The sequence below is a fragment of the Saccopteryx bilineata genome, chromosome 1, assembly GCF_036850765.1.
Source record: "Saccopteryx bilineata isolate mSacBil1 chromosome 1, mSacBil1_pri_phased_curated, whole genome shotgun sequence".
In the NCBI taxonomy this organism is placed as follows: Eukaryota; Metazoa; Chordata; class Mammalia; order Chiroptera; family Emballonuridae; genus Saccopteryx; species Saccopteryx bilineata.
The window spans coordinates 134,710,060-134,733,451 of NC_089490.1; the positions used below are offsets into that span (position 1 = coordinate 134,710,060).

Below are 23,392 nucleotides of genomic sequence, written 5' to 3' on the forward strand. Positions count from 1 at the left end.
TGTATAGGATCATATCATCAGCAAAAAGTGATACCTTTACTTCTTCTTTTCCGATATGGATGCCTTTTATTTCTTTGTCTTGTCTGATTGCTCTGGCCAGAACTTCTAGCATCACGTTAAATAAGAGTGGAGAGAGTGGACAACCCTGTCTTGTTCCTGATTTAAGGTAGAAAGTCCTCAGTTTTATGCCATTTAATAGGATGTTGGCTGATGGTTTATCATATATGGCCTTTATCATGTTGAGATATTTTCCTTCTATACCCATTTTGTTGAGAGTCTTAAACATAAAATTGTGTTGTATTTTATCAAAACCTTTTCTGCATCTATTGATAAGATCATGTGGTTTTTGTTCTTTGTTTTGTTGATATGGTGTATTACGTTAACCGTTTTGCGTATGTTGAACCATCCTTGAGATTCTGGGATGAATCCCACTTGATCATGATGTATTATTTTTTTAATATGTTGTTGTATTCGGTTTGCCAGTATTTTGTTTAGTATTTTAGCATCTGATTCATTAGAGATATTGGTTTGTAGTTTTCTTTCTTTGTGCCATCCTTGCCAGGTTTTGGTATGAGGGTTATGTTGGCCTCATAAAATGTGTTTGGAAGTATTGCTTCTTCTTCAATTTTTTGGAAGACTTTGAGTAGAATAGGAACCAAGTCTTCTTTGAATGTTTGATAGAATTCACTAGTATAACCGTCTGGGCCTGGACTTTTATTTTTGGGGAGGTTTTTAATAGTTTTTTCTATTTCCTCCCTGCTGATTGGTCTGTTTAGGCTTTCTGCTTCTTCATGACTCAGTCTAGGAAGGTTGTATTGTTCTAGGAATTTATCCATTTCTTCTAGATTGTTGTATTTGGTGGCATATAATTTTTCATAGTATTCTACAATAATTCTTTGTATTTCTATGATGTCTGTGGTGATCTCTCCTCTTTCATTTTGGATTTTATTTATATGAGTCCTGTGCCTTTTTTCCTTGGTGAGTCTTGCCAAGGGTTTGTCAATTTTGTTGATCTTTTCAAAGAACCAGCTCCTAGTTTTATTGATTTTTTCTATAGTTTTTCTGTTCTCTATTTCATTTATTTCTGCTCTGATTTTTATTATCTCCTTTCTTCGGCTGGTTTTGGGTTGTCTTTGTTCTTCTTTTTCTAGTTCCTTAAGGTGTGAAGTTAAGTGGTTTACTTCGGCTCTCTCTTGTTTGTTCATATAGGCCTGAAGTGATATGAACTTTCCTCTTATTACTGCTTTTGCTGCATTCCAGAGATTCTGATATGTCGTATTTTCATTTTCATTTGTCTGTATATATCTTTTGATCTCTGCGCTTATTTCTTCTTTGACCCATTCATTTTTTAGAAGTATGTTGTTTAGTTGCCACATTTTTGTGGGTTTTTCCCCCTCTTTTTTGCAGTTGAATTCTAGTTTCAAGGCTTTATGATCAGAAAATATGCTTGGTACAATTTCAATTTTTCTAAATTTGCTGATATTGTCTTTGTGGCCCAACATATGGTCAATTCTTGAGAATGTTCCATGTACACTAGAGAAAAATGTATACTCTGTCGCTTTGGGATGAAGTGTCCTGTAGATGTCTATCATATCCAGGTGTTCTAGTATTTCGTTTAAGGCCACTATATCTTTATTGATTCTCTGTTTGGATGACCGATCTAGAGCCGTCAGCGGTGTATTGAGGTCTCCAAGTATGATTGTATTTTTGTTAGTTTTTGTTTTAAGGTCAATAAGTAGCTGTCTTATATATTTTGGTGCTCCTTGGTTTGGTGCATATATATTAAGGATTGTTATGTCTTCTTGATTCAACTTCCCCTTAATCATTATGAAATGACCATTTTTGTCTCTGAGTACTTTTTCTGTCTTGTAGTCAGCATTATTAGATATGAGTATTGCTACGCCTGCTTTTTTGGGAGTGTTGTTTGCTTGGAGTATTGTTTTCCAGCCTTTCACTTTGAATTTGTTTTTATCCTTGTTGCTTAGATGTGTTTCTTGTAGGCAGCATATAGTTAGATTTTCTTTTTTAATCCATTCTGCTACTCTGTGTCTTTTTATTGGTAAGTTTAATCCATTTACATTTAGTGTAATTATTGACACTTGTGGGTTCCCTACTGCCATTTTATAAATTGCTTTCTGTTAGTTTTGTATCTAGTTTGATTCTTCTCTTTTGTTTTTCTATCATTTGTTTTTGTTTGTTTGTGTTCCATACTTCTTTCCTCTGTTGCTACCTTTTTTAAGTCAAGTGTTTTTGTGGTGGTTTTTTCAAGGGTGGTTACCATTAAGTAATGAAAAGGGTACCTACCATATTCATTGTAGTACCCTATCTTATAAGTATTTCTGCACCTCATCATCCTTTGCTACTGTTAATCTCCATCCTCTCCCCCCTTTTTTTCCTTTGTTGTCACAGTTTAAGTTTGGTTTTATTGTGTTCTTGGTGGAGCTGTTACTTGTGGTGTTGTTTTCTTTTGTTCTTTGAATCTGGTTGGAAAACCCCCTTTAGTATTTCCTGGAGTGGGGGCTTTCTGTTGATAAATTCTCTCATCTTTTCTGTATTTGTGAATGTTTTTATATCTCCTTCATACTTGAAGGATAGCTTTGATGGGTATAGTATTCTTGGCTGAAAGTTCCTCTCTTTCAGGGCTTTAAATATTGGGGTCCACTCTCTTCTAGCTTGTAGAGTTTCTGCTGAGAAATCTGATGATAATCTAATAGGCCTTCCTTTATATGTTGTACTCTTCTTTTCCCTGGCTGCCTTGAGAATTTTTTCTTTGTCATTGGTTTGTATCATCTTCATTATGATGTGCCTTGGAGTGGGTTTGTTGGGGTTAAGAAAACTCGGTGTTCTGTTTGCTTCTTGAATTTGAGGCTTTAGTTCTTTCCACAGGCTTGGGAAGTTCTCGTCTATTATTTGTTTGAGTATATTCTCCATTCCATTTTCTTTCTCTTCTCCCTCTGATATACCTATTATTCTTATGTTATTCTTTCTGATGGAGTCAGACAATTCCTGTAGGGCTTTCTCATTTTTTATTATTTTTGAGTCTCTTTCTTCTCTCTGTTGTGCCTCAAGTTGTTTGTCTTCTATTTCACTAATCCTATCCTCAATCTGGGCTGTTCTATTAGCTAAGCTTGTTACCTCATTTTTCAGCTCGTGAATTGAGTTTTTCATTTCTGTTTGATTTGTTTTAATAGTTTCAATTTCCTTGGTAATATATTCTTTGTGTTCATTGAGTTGTTTTCTGATCTCCCTATATTGCCTTTCTGTGTTTTCTTGTATATCTCTGAGTATTTTTAAGATTTCTATTTTAAATTCTCTGTCATTTAGCTCCAAGGCTTCCAGTATGTTAAGTCTTTTCTCCATAGATTTTTCCACATCTATTTGTGTTACCTCTCTTTCTTTTGTATCCATAATATTCGATTTCCTCTTTCTTATTGACATCTGAGGGTGGTCTTGTTGATAGCACTAATTAGAATTAATAAAGAGTAAAAAGTAAAAAAAAAAAAAAAAAAGGTAAAACACCCCACAAAAAAAAACAGCAATAATTTATTATTTCCCCCTTTTTTTCTTTCTTCTCTTTCCCTCTTCTCCCCTCCTCAGGGAAATATCGTGCCTGTAATGGAGGGCTTGATTTGGGGTGAAGAGTTCAAGGGGCAAAAAAAGGGAGTAGGGACCTACTAAAGGAAAAAAAAAAAAAGGAAGAAAATTTTAGACAAGCATAAGATGATTTGCTTGTAAGTGATGGTCAACTAAGAGATATAATGAGAGGGATAAGAGGGAACCAGAATTAAGGACCAAAAAAAGAATAATAAAGAAGAAAAAAATAAAAATAATAAGTAAAAATCTGTTGTATTAAGTGGAGCGAAGACTAAATACAATGGAGACCTTGGGTTGGGAGGACCCAAAATGCCACAAAAATAAACAAACAAGAAAAAAACAAAAGCAAAAGCAAAAAAGAAAAATAAAGCCAAAAAAAGCCTTGAGTCCCAAATTAACTAATTTGTTCGTGATTGAGGATTAAATGGGAGGAAAGTAAAACGAGAAAAGAAAAAACGAATAGAAAGGAAAAAATAAGAAAAAGAGAAAAATGAAGGAAGAAATAAAAAAAGAAGAGAAAAAAACAAAATAAAGCAAATCAAAAAAAAACAAAAGAGGAGAGAGTGAGAGTTAAGTGTTTTGGAGTATAACCTTAAAGGAGGGTGAGGATGAAGAAGAAAAATAAAATGTAAGAGTTATGGGTAGTGTAGTTCAAGAAAAGGGAAGCATAAGATGGGCAGAGAATAGAAGGACCGAGGTGGAGGAAATAAAGACAATAAGATAGAAGAAACAAACAACAACAAAAAAAAAATTAGTGGAACAAGTTGTAAAGTCTGTGGATTTTTCTTGATTTTGATAGGTTAACTTCTTCCTTTTTCTTGTCTCTCCCTCTTCCTGGTCGGTGACTCTGTACCCCAGGCTCTGCCCCTGTGTCACACTTAGGTAGGGATTTGCAGTTGATGGGATTCTATGGCAATGTCATATAATTGGCTTTAGTCTTGCTGGTAGTCAAGGCTTGTTGGCGTTTGCAGGGTCCAACGATGAGAGAGTTTGATTTCCTGGATTCTCTCTCCTAGTCCCCCCTTCCTGAATTAGCCGCCTGGTAATCCAGCTATAAGGCTGCAACTGCTTCTGCCTGGGGAGTAAGAGGCTCAAAGAGCTGGGAAATCCCCACTCTATCCCCACTCAGTGCAAGGCTTTGGGAAAGGCTCTGGCAGTCAGGGCCTCCAGTGTAATCAGGCGGGGGTGGGAGTCAATTGTTGTCAAGGTGACTGTTCAGCGCCTAGCATTCAGTTGGACCTCTCAACCCAGGCTTTCCACACTTTGTAGCCTGTTTTGGCTGGGAAGAAGAGGCACTAGTCTCTGTTTGCGACTAGTGTAGTATAGATCTTATTATCTGCCAAGTCCCTCTTGTTAGCGTTTATCCCTGAATATGGAGGCTCTATCAATCAGAAGTTGCCCCCACCCCTTTAGCGAGAGGCTCTAAAAAATATCATGCCTCTTGTCTTGGGTCGCTGAACTGAGAGAGATCTTATCAATTAGAACCGAGGGTGCGCAGATTTCATGGGTTAAGCTAATTTCAGTGATTGAGTCGCAGCTGTGCTCCCGAAGGTATTTTAGGCTGCCTGCGTGTGCCCCTCCCCCAACGCTTGATTGTTAGCTTGAATGGCTGGGTGAGGTGCCCCGCCCACGGAGAGAATCTCCCAAGTAGAAGTCCACCCTGATGCCTCTCCCGCTCGCCCTGCCGCTGGTGGCTGAATCGCACCAGGTGCAGGATAATGGGGCACCCTGGGTGTGCGGGCCAGTAAGGTGCTCTGGGCGTGTGGAATGCCCAGGGCACGCGCGCGAATGGGGTGCTCCGGGCACCGGTGGCTGGCGACTCTCACTCGCAGTGCGCGGGCCGCTGGGAACGTTAGCGGTGCTCGCTCTGCAACCGGACCGGCGCACGCCGGCGGCTGCTTGCTGCTCCCGAGTGTGGGCGGTGCTCGCTCTGCAACCGTACCGGGTGCTCGCCAGCGGCTGCTCGCTGCTCCGGAGTGTGGGCGGTGCTCACTCTGCAACCGGACCGGGCAGGCCGGTGGCTGCTCGCGCTCCAGAGTGTGGGCGGTGCTTGCTCTGCAAGTGTACCGGGCGCGCGCCAGCGGCTGCTCGGGGCTCCCGAGTGTGGGCTGACTCACCACAGGCGCACTCCCTCGCGGCTTGAATGAACGTCGCTGCGGTCGCTTCCTCCACACCCTCGTCTCTCAGATTCAAGTGATAACAGTCCTTTCGCTTTCAGTTTGTGTGGAACTCCGGAATGCTCCGAGGATAAATTTTTCTGTTTCTAGTTGATAAATTTGTTGTGATTTAGGGGAGATCTGTCGGACGCGCTGCTCATGGCGCCATTTCCGTGACGTCACTCGCACTTGATAATTTGAGAAGAAATTGTCTAGGACAATTTCTGGAAAAAATAACTTCTATATTGGAGAAAAGCAAATTAAAAATTACTTTAAACTCTGCCTCAAAGAACTATTCTAAATGTTTTAGAGACCAAGAATGCAATAAATACATGAAAGGTTAGGAGGTTCCTGCTCAATTAAGACAGTTTCCTTAAAACATGAACTGCTCCACGAGGCTATAGGCTAGCATCATAATTTTCAGAGTAAAATTAGATTAAATATGAAGAATTTTGTAGAATGAATTCCTACTGTGCATGAGAGGTCAGTCAATGACACAAATGGACCCTTCTCACAACAAGAGCCAATTAATGTACAAAGCAGGCAAATGTGATGGTGTGAACCACCTCTATCTGCAGCTTTGGACTTGGTAAGAAGCCTTCGGTGAGGCTGCACCAATAGCTTGTTTCCCAAATAAGCAAAAGAAAAGCACAGTTTTTAAAGCTTTACGGGGAACACTGTGGTTGATTAATGGCTCCATTGCTGCCTAGGTTCTAGCTGAGCACAAACTTTATAACATCAACATCACATCGTTTGCAAATACCTGAACTGGTCCACAATCACATTCTTCTCCCTCATCCAACTTCTTGTTTCCACAATATGGAGAATCACCTAATTTATCAGAAAGTAGAACATTGAGCACGCATATTGGCTTATAATCCTTCAGGAATTGCTCATACTGGATTCTGCTGCATTTACTGAATTTTAATGCAGGAATGCTAGAGATAAAATGAGTTAAAAATAATGATTAATCATATCAATGCATACTGGTAGAACAACTGTGAACATTTTATAAATAATTTAGTAAGAATTCATATAAATAATAAAGTCCACTTACTTTTCTTCCTCTTGTCTTACAGTTATAGCAGAGTAACTGGGCTTTTTATTACAGAAAATGTCTTACGGAAGCACAGTCAACATATACTATCTTAGTGAGAATGCTCTCACCATACACTACCCAGCCGGTCCTTCCTGACACCCACAGTTTAGACTGATTGTGCTTGCTTCTCCAGTATTACTTTTATTTGTTCCTCTTTTTCATTTAAGATTTTACTTATTGATTTTTAGAGAGAAAGGGAGACAGAAAGAAAGAGGACGAGAAGCATCAACTCATAGTTGCTTCATTTTGTTGTTTATTGATTGTTTCTCCTATGTGCCTTGACTATGAAAGCCCAGGGTTTCAAACTAGTGACCTCAGTGTTCCAGGTCGACACTCTAGTCACAGAACCACCACAGGTCAGGCTATTTGTTCTTCTTGAAATAATTTATATACTTGTTTATCATGTAAGATTATATGTTTCTCACTGTGGGGGACTGTATCATGTTCGATTTTTTTTTTAAAGTAAGTACTAGTTAACACAGTGCCTGGAACAGAATAGCTCTCTATAAACATTTGTCAAAATGAACTATATATTTAGTAATATCTTACATATCCTAGGAATATGATATGTTGATATGTTCTAAAAAGAACTTTAAAGTAAAAAAAAAGAACACCCTGAAATTCACCTCTCTTACATTTTCTGTTTGTTTTGACTCCTTTCCCATTACAGGTATTGTTGATGTGATGATTAAATACAGATGGACTTTAGATTATTAGATTAGGGTGGGAGAATCCTGAAAATAAACATCAGCTACTGAATTCTTCCTCTGTACCAGTCACCCTATTGGGATGCTTTAGCTACTTTCTTTCATTTAATCAATATATAGAAGCACTGACCACCATCAACAAATATTTTTCTTAGTGTGTACAATGCGCCCTGAGTGCCCACTATGAAAGAGTTCAATGATGCACATGGCTTAGGACCTGACTGCAGGTAACTCAGCGCTGGAAGGAAGAAGGACATTCTTTCATTCTGCATCTATGGAGTACCTAGTATCTGTCCTGGACTTTTCTAACTGTGGTTCCATAACAGTGGACAAAGCAGAAAAACAAACAAACTAACAAACAAAACCTCAGACCTCATAAAGCCTGTATTCTAATGAAGGAGTAAAATAATAAATATGTAACATGTGAACTGTATTTTAAAATGGTTAGTACTAAAGGGTGGGAGGAATGAAGCAAAGGGTGAGGGCGTGCATAGTGTTAGTATATATGGGTAAGGGGGCAGGATTGAAAAATTGGATCAGGTGGTTGGGAAAGCTCTGCTGAGAATGGTGTTTGAATAAAGATTTGGAGGAGAAAACTCTAGCTTGTAGTAAAGATGATACATTAAGGCACGTGGACTATATTCCTCTCCTTAGCACCTCAGTATAATTACTAATGGATTGTCATGTACTTTTGCAATATGTTCAGATAGATTTAAGAATTCCTCTCATCATATCACTGAGATGTTACCAATAGGTAAGATTTAGCTCCCAAAGGGAAACACCTTACCATATTTGCTTCTGCAATAGACTTTCTGGAGTATAATAGGAAAAATTCCATATAATCATAACATATCCCTATAATACAGAGTTTTCATCAAAAGCCACTCCCAAAATATTTCAATGTATTCTCTATATCATTTGAGTCTTACCTTCCAACACTATCCATCACACATCTCCCTAAAGTACAGGTACACAGGTAATCATCGTGCTGCATCCCAAGGTTATGCCCCAGATGATGTGCTATTCTGCTTGCAATTACATTAAGGTCAGGTAAAAGATCCTGGTGCCAAAAACAGATGTACATGAGAAATTTCTACAAGATTGTACGCTGTAGTACATAGTGCTTTGTTTTTTTGTTTTCTTTTGTTTTTTAAATTTTTTTATTTTATTTATTGATTTTAGAGAGGAGAGGGAGAGACAGAGAGAGAAGGGGGGAGGAGCTGGAAGCATCAACTCCCATATGTGCCTTGACCAGGCAAGCCCAGGGTTTTGAACCAGCGACCTCAGCATTTCCAGGTCGACGCTTTATCCACTGCGCTACCACAGGTCAGGCCATAGTGCTTTGAACTAATGGTTGAAACCTATTTTCTAGCTTCTGGTAACTAATACTTATTGAGAGGTCATGACCTTAATTATCTCCCTCTTCTGCACCTCAGTTTCTTTAGTTAAATAATAAAGTTAGACAAATGATGTTTTGAGTGTCTTTAGTTCTACCATTTTGAAATTCTTTTCTTGTAACATAATACTGGTCATTGTTGGAGTTATAGAAACACATTCTTAAAAATAGCTAAAAACTAATGCTTTATCCAATAAAATAAACATTATTTATTGTATTCTATATACTAGATATTCAAAGAGGGTAAAATAAAAATATTCATGGTTCATGTTTTTAATGCACAACATTGTTATGCAATTATGAGAAGGGAATTTCTACTATAAAGAAAACAATATGGTCAGTGCTGCAAAAGCCAAGCAAAGTTGATTGTTACCTCTTTGTAGCCCTACTTAACAATTTAATCTTTGTATTAATGAAAAATATTAATTTCCAAATGGGGTGGGATATCAGGTTATTGTAAAATACCCCTAATTTGGTCATTTCATCTTGCTCATTTGAAGTTTTAAAATGTGTTCTAAATTGGTCATAATTGGAGTGGTGATAGTCTGTATTAGATTACATTGACTCTTTATAAAAAAATTATGTTATTAAAATTCTATAGGCAAAACCCAAAGCATATAAAGAATCATATAATAAAGGGGTCATGAAGTCATTTTAAGAGTACTAGCTTTTAATTTCAAAGTCTTAACAAGACTAGGCTGAGCATAGCAACAACTAAGCAGAGACACTAAAGAAAAATATATAAATCTTGAAGTTTTCAAGAATTTCTTAGATATGGTTACTGGACAGTGTTTACTAGAAGCATAGTGACTTGAAGAAGGATCAGATAAACAAAGGGATTCGGCAGTTTGAAGGTCTTACACTTTGGAAAATAAATTGCAAGTCTGCCTTGATGTAATATTTTAAATGGTCTATGCCACTTCATTTCAGCACAGGAACAATTATCCTCACTTGCTAAATCAGCCAAGTTTAATGAACTTTACATGTCCTTGTATACAACCATATTTAATATGCAGAAGAGCTTTCTTAATATTTGTATGTTAATCTGTATATGATGTTCTTTTAAATGATGAACACTGATTTATCTGTATTACTTATTTAGAATTTTTTAATAAAATATTTCTCAGTTAGGGAAGGCAACATGACAGTTTGATCATAGCATATTTTGGTGGGAATATATGAAGGGATGCACACATAGTCCCTTTCAAAAGGCCACAGAAAATTACAGAAATTTAATTCAAACTTTTAACTAAGTAATATAACATAAATAAAACGTTACCCACCTTAACGCCACTGGAGGAATAAAAGAGCAAGCACATACCCTCTGGATAGGAAGTTCCTTGTGCATGGGTGTATAGCCACTTTCCACTGTAGACAAAGTGAAAACACACTCTTCAATCTGAGGTAGGAATTTAATTAACACATAGATTGAATTGCAGTGAACCCCCACAATGCTAGTGCCTTTGCACATAAAAGTGCCTTTTCTTTTTCCTGGAATTAGGAATGACCTCAGTGGATATTAAGCTCATTTTAAACCTATGACATAGGAGAGGCATTGAAAAAGTCAATGCAATATTAAGCCAAAATCATATAAAAAGTACTTTCTAAAAAAACAAACAAAAAAACCCCAAAATAGGGTGGAGTCCCATTTTAGTTGACTTTAGTTTACTCTACACTCAAGCTTTGGATAAAATCACTTAAAAGAACAAAAATATTAAGTTAAACATGTTCAGAGAGGAAAATAAAATATAGTGAATAGACGTGATGATGTGATTAATTAGCTGTGGTTGAAAAAATTTTTAAATGTTTAACCAACCATGAAAACTAATACACAATTTAATAGCTATAATTGCCTGACCTGTGGTGGCGCAGTGGGATAAAGCGTCGACCTGGAACACTGAGGTTGCCGGTTCGAAGCCTTGGGCTTGCCTGGTCAGGGCACATATAGGAGTTGATGCTTCCTGCTCCTCCCCTTTCTCTCTCTCTCTCTCCCCTCTCTCTAAAAATCAATAAATAAAAAATTTTTTTTTAAATAGCTATAATCAAACATTTAAAAGAGTTGTCATGTGAAGAATGGACTATCCCTAGTTTACCTATGAAGATAGGACTATCCCTAGTTTACCTAAAAAGACAGATATAGATGTGTATAACAAGGAACCCAAATTTGGTATGCTTTCAAGAACAGTTAGAATTGGAACATTTTAAAGAGAGCTATTATGGGATGGAGAGCCACATGTAGTGGGCAATAGAAAGGATTTAAATACAAGAAAGGTGGTCAAGCTAGATGATCCTTTTTAGTTTTTAACTTTTCCTTTTAAAATTTTAACTTTAAAAAATTTAAATATGGCTAGATATAAGATGGATTCTATTTCTTCCTTTATGATTGAAACGTCCCTGTTCCTATATTTGAAAGTCTTCGTATTTGCCTATACATCTCTGAAGAACATAGAATTCTGGTCTTCCTAGACTGAAGATCGTTGGGAGACACCATCTATGGCAAGGAAACACCTGAGGAAGCACAGTCCAGATTCTGACTTTGCCCTTGGCCACCTCAAACCAAAAGTCACACCATGATGATGCCATATACAGTGACTTATCACTTCTAGATCTATGTGAACACAGATGAAAAGAAACTCAACACCTAAGAAATCCCAAATATAATGCCAACTAGACATATAGTAGCACTCAACACTCCATCATTTCTCTATTTGTAGACATACTATTGGTGAGAGAAGTTATGAGACATTCATGGAAGTAAAAGGTTTCCCACTTACACCCATTTAAATATTCTAGGCAATTTTATTAAGTATTTTGAGATAACGTGTCTAAGGAATAGGCAAAGGGGCTAATCTTGACCACTATAAAGATTATAGAGGTATTTTACTTTACTGCTCAAAATTTTGGATTATTTCAGTTGATGAATATTCAAGCCAGGTACATTTCCCATGGAAATATGTGTTATTGGCCATCCCAGATATGAAAATTAGAAATGATATTACTTTGAGGTCTGGTTCCCTTTCATCATTCTGACAAAGAGCTGGACCTGACCTCTGATTACAGGCTTTGAAAGCTTCATAATTCTGAGTTCAGACTGAAACCTAATATACTGCTCACAAAAATTGGGGCATATTTCAAAATGAATATGAAGCAATAAAATATCCCCTAATTTTTGTGGGCTGCATATATAGATAATGGTCAAAAGCACATTTGCAGGCTGTGTCTGCAAATCTCAGGAGAAACACAGGTATTATAGATAGATAAAGTGGGTGTCCAACGTTTATAATAGCTTTAAGGGCATCATGAGAGATGCTAAAAGATTCCATTGCTCCAAAGTTGTATTTCCATAATTCAATAGTCCTTCTGACAACAGGACTGTGCAAAGCACAAGGTTGAAGTCAGTCCAGTTTCATAATTATTTATCACTTCCCTATAGGCTGAGAAGTGTGCTTAGGTATTTTGAATGGCAAAAGTGATTGAAAAAAGTTACCCTTATTTTTAAGAATTAATGATCTGAGTATTCTAGATAAATTCAGACTTTTCCTTAGGAATATTAGAGCTATGGCCATTTTAATTTCTCACATTAGTTTTCTGTCAGTTTGAATAGTAGAGAAGATAGATGCCTTTGGCCCACTAATTACTGGAGGGGCACATGGTGCTGAGAATAAGGTGCTTCCTCAGCAAAGCTGATTTGGGGGGAGCATTGGAATCATATGACCTGGAAGGCTGAAGGAGGTTAGTGTTGGAAGTAAATAAGTAAAGTAAATGAATTCCAAAAGCACTTTACTTACCTAACGACATTTTCAACCCTGCTCAGGACTATGAATGTATTAGATTTTTCCTTTCTAGCAGTCATCACTATTAGGAAGAAAGGTTATTAAAAAGTGCATATGGAAATTTCTATGTAGCTAAGACATAACGTTAAAATATTTTAGTTGTTGCTCACTTGTTTTTTTTGGTTTTGTTTTTTAATAATCCTCCATAGGTATGCAGGAAAATAGAGCAGTTACATACCCGAGTAACAAAACATGATAAAAAATCTTCCTTTTTTAAAGGATTGTTTGTTGCCAAGCTGAAAAACGCAATAGAGTAGTTTTTATATTGGAATCTACTTCTATTTTATCTCCATTTGTCCACATGTCAAGGCCAATCAATGTGACATGAATGTCCAAAGTTTTATAAATCTGTTCAAAAGGAAATAATTGTTCACAAAGTCAAGTTGCAGAAGGATCCTCACCATTACTATATTATTTTACATTTAAAAAAGTAATTTTAATACATGAGTTACATAAGCAAAAAGTGCAGACTTAAAAAAAAGTTATATTGAAACCTAATGCCCCTGACCTGTGGTGGTGCAGTGGATAAAAGCATCAACTCGGAACTCTGAGGTCACTGGTTCGAAACCCTGGGCTTGCCTGGTCAAAGCACATTTGGGAGCTGATGTTTCCTGTTCCTCCCCCACCTCTCTTTTCTCTCTCTCTCACTCTCTCTCTCTTCTCTAAAATGAATAAGTAAAATCTTTAAAAAGATAAACCTAATGTGGTGTGAATCTCTCAGAATTCTGGTTGAATGGCCATGGCTAGCAAAGAAACTAAACTAAAAATGTCTGTTTCCCCATGACCTGTCATAAGCCTTATTGGGCAGTGGGCTCAGAGTGTTTCTGAATAAATAATTCAGTAAACCTTTGAGATTACAACTGACCTGAAAATGTAAATTTACTAACAGTAGCACACAGTCGAATAAATATCCTTTTTTCATCTTTTTGCTTTGAAAGAGTTGGTTCTATGGCAGATTAGAAAGTCTACATTGGTTTAAAAAACCAATGGTTTGCTGCCATGTTTGTTCTCCATGTTTGATTTTGGGAATTATTTTGTTGTCTAAGAAATCTTACTGTGGATTGCTCAAAGCAGGAAGAAACAATTATAGCACATAAGCCTTCTACCTCTATTTCCATCTGCTTTTTTTTTTTATAAATACCTAGTTGATAGATACTTAATGTCAGAACAAAAAAGGACAATTTTAAGCAAATATGTATTATGAAGATTTTGAGACAAATAACTATGTGGTGTATCAGTTGTCCATTCCATAGCAGCTAGATTGGAAGAAAGAATCAATAATAAACTATGAACACTGAATTAAGAATAGAAATGGAGAGCTTACTTAAGTGATATTAATAGAGAGATATTAAAAAGTTTAATACATATATCATTGTTATAACAATAATCTTGTGTTAATTTTCTGCTTTTCTTAACCTATATCATATGGATATATTGAATTCGACGTTGTCAGTATGATAACCTAATAAGGTCCATTTCATAACCATGAGAACTAGGTTTCTTTAATTTAAAAAATTATTTTTTGAATTTATTTGGGTAATATTGATTGATAAAATTATATCGGTTTCAGGTGTACAGTTCTATAACACATCATCAGAATATTGTATTCTGTGTTCATCACCCTCAGTCAAGTTTCCCTTCATCACCATTTATTCCCCCTTTACCCTCTTCTCCTCCCCCACTCCTTTCCCTCTGGTGAGCACCCTGCTGTTGTCTGTGTCTGTGTTTTTTTTCCATTGTTAATCCCTTCACCGTCTTTCACCCAGCCCCCCAACGCTAATCCCCTCTCACAGCTGCCAGTCTGTTCTCCATATCTATAAGTCTGTTCCTATTTTTTTTTGTTAGCTAAGTGAAATAAGCCAGTGAGAGAAAGACAAGTGCCATATGATTCCACTTTTATGTGAAATCTAATTAAAAAATGAAATAAAATAACTGTTTTTTTTTTCAATTTTAATGAAGTTACGCCTTTAGTTAAATTGTCATTTCAAATCTGTGATGCCCACTCCTTTCTGTCCAGAGTTTATCATGGAATAATCTTATGAGTCAGATCCCTCAGAGCAAAAAATTATTTTTACCTAGGCTCTTTGGACTTTCTACATTTTTGGGTGGGCTTTAGGTTTATAAAACTGGTTGCAAGTGCAAATGAAAACAATATCTGTCATCTTATGAATGTATTCTCTTCTAGTGATAAAGTATCTTATAAAATAAAGACATTTTACTCTGGAGAACAATCTGTTCAATGAGCTAGATCCAGCTAGATCTGGGGCCAGAATAGAGATTGCTTCCTGTGAATGCCTCTCCCTTATGGGCAATATGGGGGATCAAAGGCCAGGGATAAGTGATGTGATTGAAAGGGTCAAGGACTTGTAGGCAATGCTACTTTAAATTGTTTGTGGTATAATCTCCTAATCTAAACTTGAAAATATTTAATGAAAGTTCAACAACATGCAACAATTTTGTATGTATTCTAACTTTGGAGATGAAAACCCAAGGAGAGAAATTGAATTTTGTATCTGGATCAATGTTAGGGTAATGACAAAGACAAAAGAAATAAGAGCAAACAGAAATGACTATTAGATATACTCATTTCACTTCACATTGCCCTACATTTTAGAAAAAGTCATAGAATTTTTAATTTCCATAGACCTAGATTTATATTTAAGAGTAATTCTGTAATTCTGCTTCTGACTAAGGTGGACATAGAAAGAATGCTGCTTCTTCCCTGACCAAAAGAAAAAGCCAAGGAAGCTACAAAATCCTATCTTTTGTTGAAATCATGAGTGCGGAGGTAATTGGCAAAAAGATGCAGTCTGAACCTTAAAGGAACACAAACTCCTTCGAAGAGAGATGGTCCTAGAGCATCTCCCAGTGGCAGAGAGTGAGAAGAGATGCTATATGCCAAACAGCCAGAGAAGAAGATGCCATCAGATATTTTTAAGGAATTGCTAAAAGACAAATGTGGGATAGAGTGAGCATGTAAGACCCTCTGCTCCACAGGCCTCCTCTGGACACCCATGAACACAGAGAAGGACAGACTGGGAGACTGGAGCTATCCTCCCTTGGTGGTACAGGCCTGAAGGATGGGAGCAACTGCTGCCTTAGAACATCTTTGTTGTTGTTGTCATTGTTATTAATAGACAATTATTTATTATTTACAAAATGTGGGCATATGCATTGGCTAATGGGACTTTCTGGCAGTAGACATTAGCATCCCTTGTTCTTTTTAGACTGACCATAGTTCTAACCCAGCTTTCTATAAGGAAATGCTTCTTAAACTTGAATATGCATTCTAACTATCTCAGTAGAGCTACTGCACTTTTCTATCTTGAGAAACAAAACCTTAAGCTGCTATATGAACTGCAGCAAACTTTTTCTTTACATCTCCAGAACTCAAGTGAAGATCTGCTGTGGCTGAAAGAAGAGACAAGAAAAACACCTACCCCTAGAGAAGAAGGAAACTGTCTTGAGGCCTGGCCATTCAGGGTTGTCTCCAAAGGAGGAAACCATGAACGCTGGGAAATATTTACCCAAAGACCCATGGACAGGACTTTCCTAAAACCAAAGGTAGATCAGGATAACAGAAACACCTTGGGTCCCATAACTAGGCCAGCAATTACTGAATAAAAACCAAGAATAGGTTGCTCTGAAGAAGAGATAAGCAAGTGAAGGAAGACCTTTGAGCGCTGGCTTCTAATGAAGGCCCAGGGTTGAGGTTGAAGCAGGAATTCCCTCCTCAACAACCCAGAACCCACTCTGAGCACAAGGTAACATTACAGGAATTGCCCGTGGTGCACTGTGCAACAAGAGCATGCAAAACCCTCAACCAGTGTAATTGCCAGCAAGATTGATTCAATCCCATTTGTTAACGGCCTACCAAAAGAAGAAGTGTACATTTCCAGGTATAAATACAATTTCCTTTGTCCCTACTGTCCTATATATAATGTACAGTATCTAATAAAATATTAAATAACACAGAAAAAAGCAAGGAGAAACAACCCACTGTTTAAGAGATGAGTCAATAAAACTAGACTCAGAGATGATATAAATGTTAAATTATCTGACTGGAAATGTAAAAAAAAATTATTAATAAATTAAAGCTCTAGTGAAAAACTTACATGGTTAGGAAGAATTCTAACATAAAGACATGTAAAAAATGACCAACTATTCTGAAATTAAGTGACATATATAACCACTGAATCAAAAATATTTTTAAATTAAGTGAAAATTAAAAGCAAACCATATAAAAATTCACTATAACCAGCTAAAAAGCACATACTTACCATTCAACACCACATTCTTGCTTCTTAGTCATTTACAAAAAGAAAATAAAATTTATGTTTGCACATACATATGTATGCAAATGTTTTAAAGAATCAAACGTGAATTCATCATCGCAAAAACTACAAATGTCCTTCAACTGGGGAATGAACCACCACTGACCTAGATAAGGGAGTTTGGTGACTTAGGGCAAGTCAGCATGAGAAAAATATCTACAATTTACAATATTATCTTTAAGAAAGGTTATAGCTATTTCTATTTTAAACAAATCTATCTCATTAGTGTATTTTACTAAAATATTTTTCCTAATTTTTGTGTCAAAACATAAAAAACAAATTATAGCTTGAAAACCTTTTTGCTGTGCAAGGTTGTGGAGCAGTAATTTAAAATAGTGGATTTGATTTACGAATGATGAGTATTCAAATCTTTGTACATTGCTTTATAAATTTTTGTGATTAGTGACCAATATTTGAAACTCATTGAAATGTTTAAGTATTAAATGACATTTACTTAGGAAACCAAAACTCAGACCTGTGGTTTATTTGTTGTTGTGAATTTTTAATGAATATTTGCTAATTAGTCTACTGGATAAAGTTTTGTCTTTTTGGCTTTTTTTTTTTTTTTTTTTTTTTTTTTTTTTTTTTATAGAGACAGAGAGTGAGTCAGAGAGAGGGATAGACAGGGACAGACAGACAGGAACGGAGAAAGATGAGAAGCATCAATCATTAGTTTTTCATTGCACATTGCGACACCTTAGTTGTTCATTGATTGCTTTCTCATATGTGCCTTGACCGCGGGCCTTCAGCAGACCGAGTAACCCCTTGCTGGAGCCAGTGACCTTGGGTTCAAGCTGGTGGGCTTTTGCTCTAACCAGATGAGCCCGCGCTCAAGCTGGCGACCTCGGAGTCTCGAACCTGGGTCCTCTGCATCCCAGTCCAATGCTCTATCCACTGCGCCACCACCTGGTCAGGCTGTCTTTTTGGCTTTGCATAGCAGAACTACCAAAAGAATTCAGTAATATCTATATTAAAAGTTTTTTTTTTCCATTTGTATTATTAGCTTAATTTAAACTGTATAAAAATCTTACCATGTTGACAAAATTGACCATTCCCCAAATTCGGTTTCTCAGTTTACTTTGAAGATTATTATTTCTGTGATACTGGAAATAGAAACATCAGACCGATATTTATTAATAATAGGAGTTGCGTGCTAACTCAATAAAGTATTTCACCCATTAACAGATTTTCTTTTTTTTTTTTTTTTAATAAATTTTTATTAATGGTAATGGGATGACATTAATAAATCAGGGTACATATATTCAAAGAAAACATGTCTAGGTTATTTTGTCATCAAATTATGTTGCAAACCCCTCGCCCAAAGTCAGATTGTCCTCCGTCACCCTCTATCTACTTCTCTGTGCCCCTCCCCCTCCCCCTAACTCTCTCCCTCCCTCCCTCCCATGTCCTCCCTCCCCCCCCACCCTTGGTAACCACCACACTCTTGTCCATGTCTCTTAGTCTCATTTTTATGTTCCACCAATGTATGGAATCATGTAGTTCTTGTTTTTTTCTGATTTGCTTATTTCACTCCTTATAATGTTATCAAGATCCCACCATTTTGCTGTAAATGATCTGATGTCATCATTTCTTATGGCTGAGTAGTATTCCATAGTGTATATGTGCCACATCTTCTTTATCCAGTCTTCTATTGAAGGGCTTTTTGGTTGTTTCCATGTCTTGGCCACTGTGAACAGTGCTGCAATGAACATGGGGCTACATGTGTCTTCACGTATCAATGTTTCTGAGGTTTTGGGGTATATACCCAGTAGAGGGATTGCTGGGTCATAAGGTAGTTCTATTTGCAGTTTTTTGAGGAACCACCATACTTTCCTCCATAATGGTTGTACTACTTTACAGTCCCACCAACAGTGAATGAGGGTTCCTTTTTCTCCACAGCCTCTCCAACATTTGCTATTACCCGTCTTGTTGATAATAGCTAATCTAACAGGGGTGAGGTGGTATCTCATTGTAGTTTTGATTTGCATTTCTCTAATAACTAATGAAGCTGAGCATCTTTTCATATATCTGTTGGCCATTTGTATCTCTTCCTGGGAGAAGTGTCTGTTCATGTCCTCTTCCCATTTTTTTATTGGATTGTTTGTTTGTTTGTTGTTGAGTTTTATGAGGTTCTTTGTAAATTTTGGATATTAGGCCCTTATCTGAGCTGTCGTTTGAAAATATCATTTCCCATTTAGTTGGCTGTCTGTTTATTTTGATATCAGTTTCTCTTGCTGAGCAAAAACTTTTAATTCTGATGTAGTCCCATTCATTTATCTTTGCCTTCACTTCTCTTGCCATTGGAGTCAAGTTCATAAAATGTTCTTTAAAACCCAGGTCCATGATTTTAGTACCTATGTCTTCTTCTATGTACTTTATTGTTTCAGGTCTTATATTTAGGTCTTTGATCCATTTTGAATTAATTTTAGTACACGGGGACAGGCTGTAGTCGAGTTTCATTCTTTTGCATGTGGCTTTCCAGTTTTCCCAACACCATTTGTTGAAGAGGCTTTCTTTTCTCCATTGTGTGTTGTTGGCCCCTTTATCAAAGATTATTTGACCATATATATGTGGTTTTATTTCTGGGCTTTCTATTCTGTTCCATTGGTCTGAGTGTCTATTTTTTTGCCAATACCATGCTGTTTTGATTATCGTGGCCCTATAATATAGTTTAAAGTCAGGTATTGTAATGCCCCCAGCTTCATTCTTTTTCCTTAGGATTGTTTTGGCTATTCGGGGTTTTTTATAGTTCCATATAAATCTGATGATTTTTTGTTCCATTTCTTTAAAAAATCTCATAGGGATTTTGATGGGAATTGCATTAAATTTGTATATTGCTTTGGGTAATATGGCCATTTTGATTATATTTATTCTTCCTATCCAAGAACAAGGAATATTTTTCCATCTCATTGTATCTTTTTCGATTTCCCTTAACAATGCTTTGTAATTTTCATTATATAGGTCCTTTACGTTCTTTGTTATGTTTATTCCTAGGTATTTTATTTTTTTTGTTGCAATCGTGAAGGGGATTATTTTTTTGAGTTCGTTTTCTAATATTTCATTGTTGGCATAGAGAAAGGCTATGGACTTTTGTATGTTAATTTTGTATCCTGCGACCTTACTGTATTGGTTTATTGTTTCTAATAATCTTTTTGTGGAGTCCTTCGGGTTTTTGATGTATAGGATCATATCATCAGCAAAAAGTGATAGCTTTACTTCTTCTTTTCCGATATGGATGCCTTTTATTTCTTTGTCTTGTCTGATTGCTCTGGCCAGAACTTCTAGCACCACGTTGAATAAGAGTGGAGAGAGTGGACAACCCTGTCTTGTTCCTGATTTAAGGTAGAAAGTCCTCAGTTTTATGCCGTTTAATAGGATGTTGGCTGATGGTTTATCATATATGGCCTTTATCATGTTGAGATATTTTCCTTCTATACCCATTTTGTTGAGAGTCTTAAACATAAAATTGTGTTGTATTTTATCAAAAGCCTTTTCTGCATCTATTGATAAGATCATGTGGTTTTTGTTCTTTGTTTTGTTGATATGGTGTATTACGTTAACCGTTTTTGCGTATGTTGAACCATCCTTGAGATTCTGGGATGAATCCCACTTGATCATGATGTATTATTTTTTTAATATGTTGTTGTATTCGGTTTGCCAGTATTTTGTTTAGTATTTTAGCATCTGTATTCATTAGAGATATTGGTCTGTAGTTTTCTTTTTTTGTGCCATCCTTGCCAGGTTTTGGTATGAGGGTTAGGTTGGCCTCATAAAATGTGTTTGGAAGTATTGCTTCTTCTTCAATTTTTTGGAAGACTTTGAGTAGAATAGGAACCAAGTCTTCTTTGAATGTTTGATAGAATTCACTAGTATAACCGTCTGGGCCTGGACTTTTATTTTTGGGGAGATTTTTAATAGTTTTTTCTATTTCCTCCCTGCTGATTGGTCTGTTTAGGCTTTCTGCTTCTTCATGACTCAGTCTAGGAAGGTTGTATTGTTCTAGGAATTTATCCATTTCTTCTAGATTGTTGTATTTGGTGGCATATAATTTTTCATAGTATTCTACAATAATTCTTTGTATTTCTATGATGTCTGTGGTGATCTCTCCTCTTTCATTTTGGATTTTATTTATATGAGTCCTGTGCCTTTTTTCCTTGGTGAGTCTTGCCAAGGGTTTGTCAATTTTGTTGATCTTTTCAAAGAACCAGCTCCTTGTTTTATTGATTTTTTCTATAGTTTTTCTGTTCTCTATTTCATTTATTTCTGCTCTGATTTTTATTATCTCCTTTCTTCGGCTGGTTTTGGGTTGTCTTTGTTCTTCTTTTTCTAGTTCCTTAAGGTGTGAAGTTAAGTGGTTTACTTCGGCTCTCTCTTGTTTGTTCATATAGGCCTGAAGTGATATGAACTTTCCTCTTATTACTGCTTTTGCTGCATCCCAGAGATTCTGATATGTCGTATTTTCATTTTCATTTGTCTGTATATATCTTTTGATTTCTGCACTTATTTCTTCTTTGACCCATTCATTTTTTAGAAGTATGTTGTTTAGTTTCCACATTTTTGTGGGTTTTTCCCCCTCTTTTTTGCAGTTGAATTCTAGTTTCAAGGCTTTATGATCAGAAAATATGCTTGGTACAATTTCAATTTTTCTAAATTTGCTGATATTGTCTTTGTGGCCCAACATATGGTCAATTCTTGAGAATGTTCCATGTACACTAGAGAAAAATGTATACTCTGTCGCTTTGGGATGAAGTGTCCTGTAGATGTCTATCATATCCAGGTGTTCTAGTATTTCGTTTAAGGCCACTATATCTTTATTGATTCTCTGTTTGGATGACCGATCTAGAGCCGTCAGCGGTGTATTGAGGTCTCCACGTATGATTGTATTTTTGTTAGTTTTTGTTTTAAGGTCAATAAGTAGCTGTCTTATATATTTTGGTGCTCCTTGGTTTGGTGCATATATATTAAGGATTGTTATGTCTTCTTGATTCAACTTCCCCTTAATCATTATGAAATGACCATTTTTGTCTCTGAGTACTTTTTCTGTCTTGTAGTCAGCATTATTAGATATGAGTATTGCTACGCCTGCTTTTTTTTGGGTGTTGTTTGCTTGGAGTATTGTTTTCCAGCCTTTCACTTTGAATTTGTTTTTATCCTTGTTGCTTAGATGTGTTTCTTGTAGGCAGCATATAGTTAGATTTTCTTTTTTAATCCATTCTGCTACTCTGTGTCTTTTTATTGGTAAGTTTAATCCATTTACATTTAGTGTAATTATTGACACTTGTGGGTTCCCTACTGCCATTTTATAAATTGCTTTCTGTTAGTTTTGTATCTAGTTTGATTCTTCTCTTTTGTTTTTCTATCATTTGTTTTTGTTTGTTTGTGTTCCATACTTCTTTCCTCTGTTGCTACCTTTTTTAAGTCAAGTGTTTTTGTGGTGGTTTTTTTAAGGGTGGTTACCATTAAGCAATGAAAAGGGTACCTACCATATTCATTGTAGTACCCTATCTTATAAGTATTTCTGCACTTCATCATCCTTTGCTACTGTTAATCTCCATCCTCTCCCCCCTTTTTTTCCTTTGTTGTCACAGTTTAAGTTTGGTTTTATTGTATTCTTGGTGGAGCTTTTACTTGTGGTGTTGTTTTCTTTTGTTCTTTGAATCTGGTTGGAAAACCCCCCTTAGTATTTCCTGGAGTGGGGGCTTTCTGTTGATAAATTCTCTCATCTTTTCTGTATTTGTGAATGTTTTTATATCTCCTTCATACTTGAAGGATAGCTTTGATGGGTATAGTATTCTTGGCTGAAAGTTCCTCTCTTTCAGGGCTTTAAATATTGGGGTCCACTCTCTTCTAGCTTGTAGAGTTTCTGCTGAGAAATCTGATGATAATCTAATAGGCCTTCCTTTATATGTTGTACTCTTCTTTTCCCTGGCTGCCTTGAGAATTTTTTCTTTGTCATTGGTTTGTGTCATCTTTATTATGATGTGCCTTGGAGTGGGTTTGTTGGGGTTAAGAAAACTTGGTGTTCTGTTTGCTTCTTGAATTTGAGGCTTTAGTTCCTTCCACAGGCTTGGGAAGTTCTCGTCTATTATTTGTTTGAGTATATTCTCCACTCCATTTTCTTTCTCTTCTCCCTCTGATATACCTATTATTCTTATGTTATTCTTTCTGATGGAGTCAGACAATTCCTGTAGGGCTTTCTCATTTTTTATTATTTTTGAGTCTCTTTCTTCTTCTCTCTGTTGTGCCTCAAGTTGTTTGTCTTCTATTTCACTA

General features: G+C 36.4%; 1 protein-coding gene across 1 annotated transcript in view; it reads right to left on the reverse strand.

Moving 5' to 3' along the window:
* Positions 1-23,392, reverse strand: part of ADAM7 (ADAM metallopeptidase domain 7) — a 113,163-nt gene that overhangs the window by 67,626 nt on the left and 22,145 nt on the right. Inside the window, 5 exon segments of the mRNA XM_066252634.1 lie at positions 6,514-6,688; positions 8,486-8,616; positions 10,236-10,320; positions 12,964-13,133; positions 18,151-18,222. Of these exon segments, the coding sequence (XP_066108731.1) occupies positions 6,514-6,688; positions 8,486-8,616; positions 10,236-10,320; positions 12,964-13,133; positions 18,151-18,222 (633 nt within the window).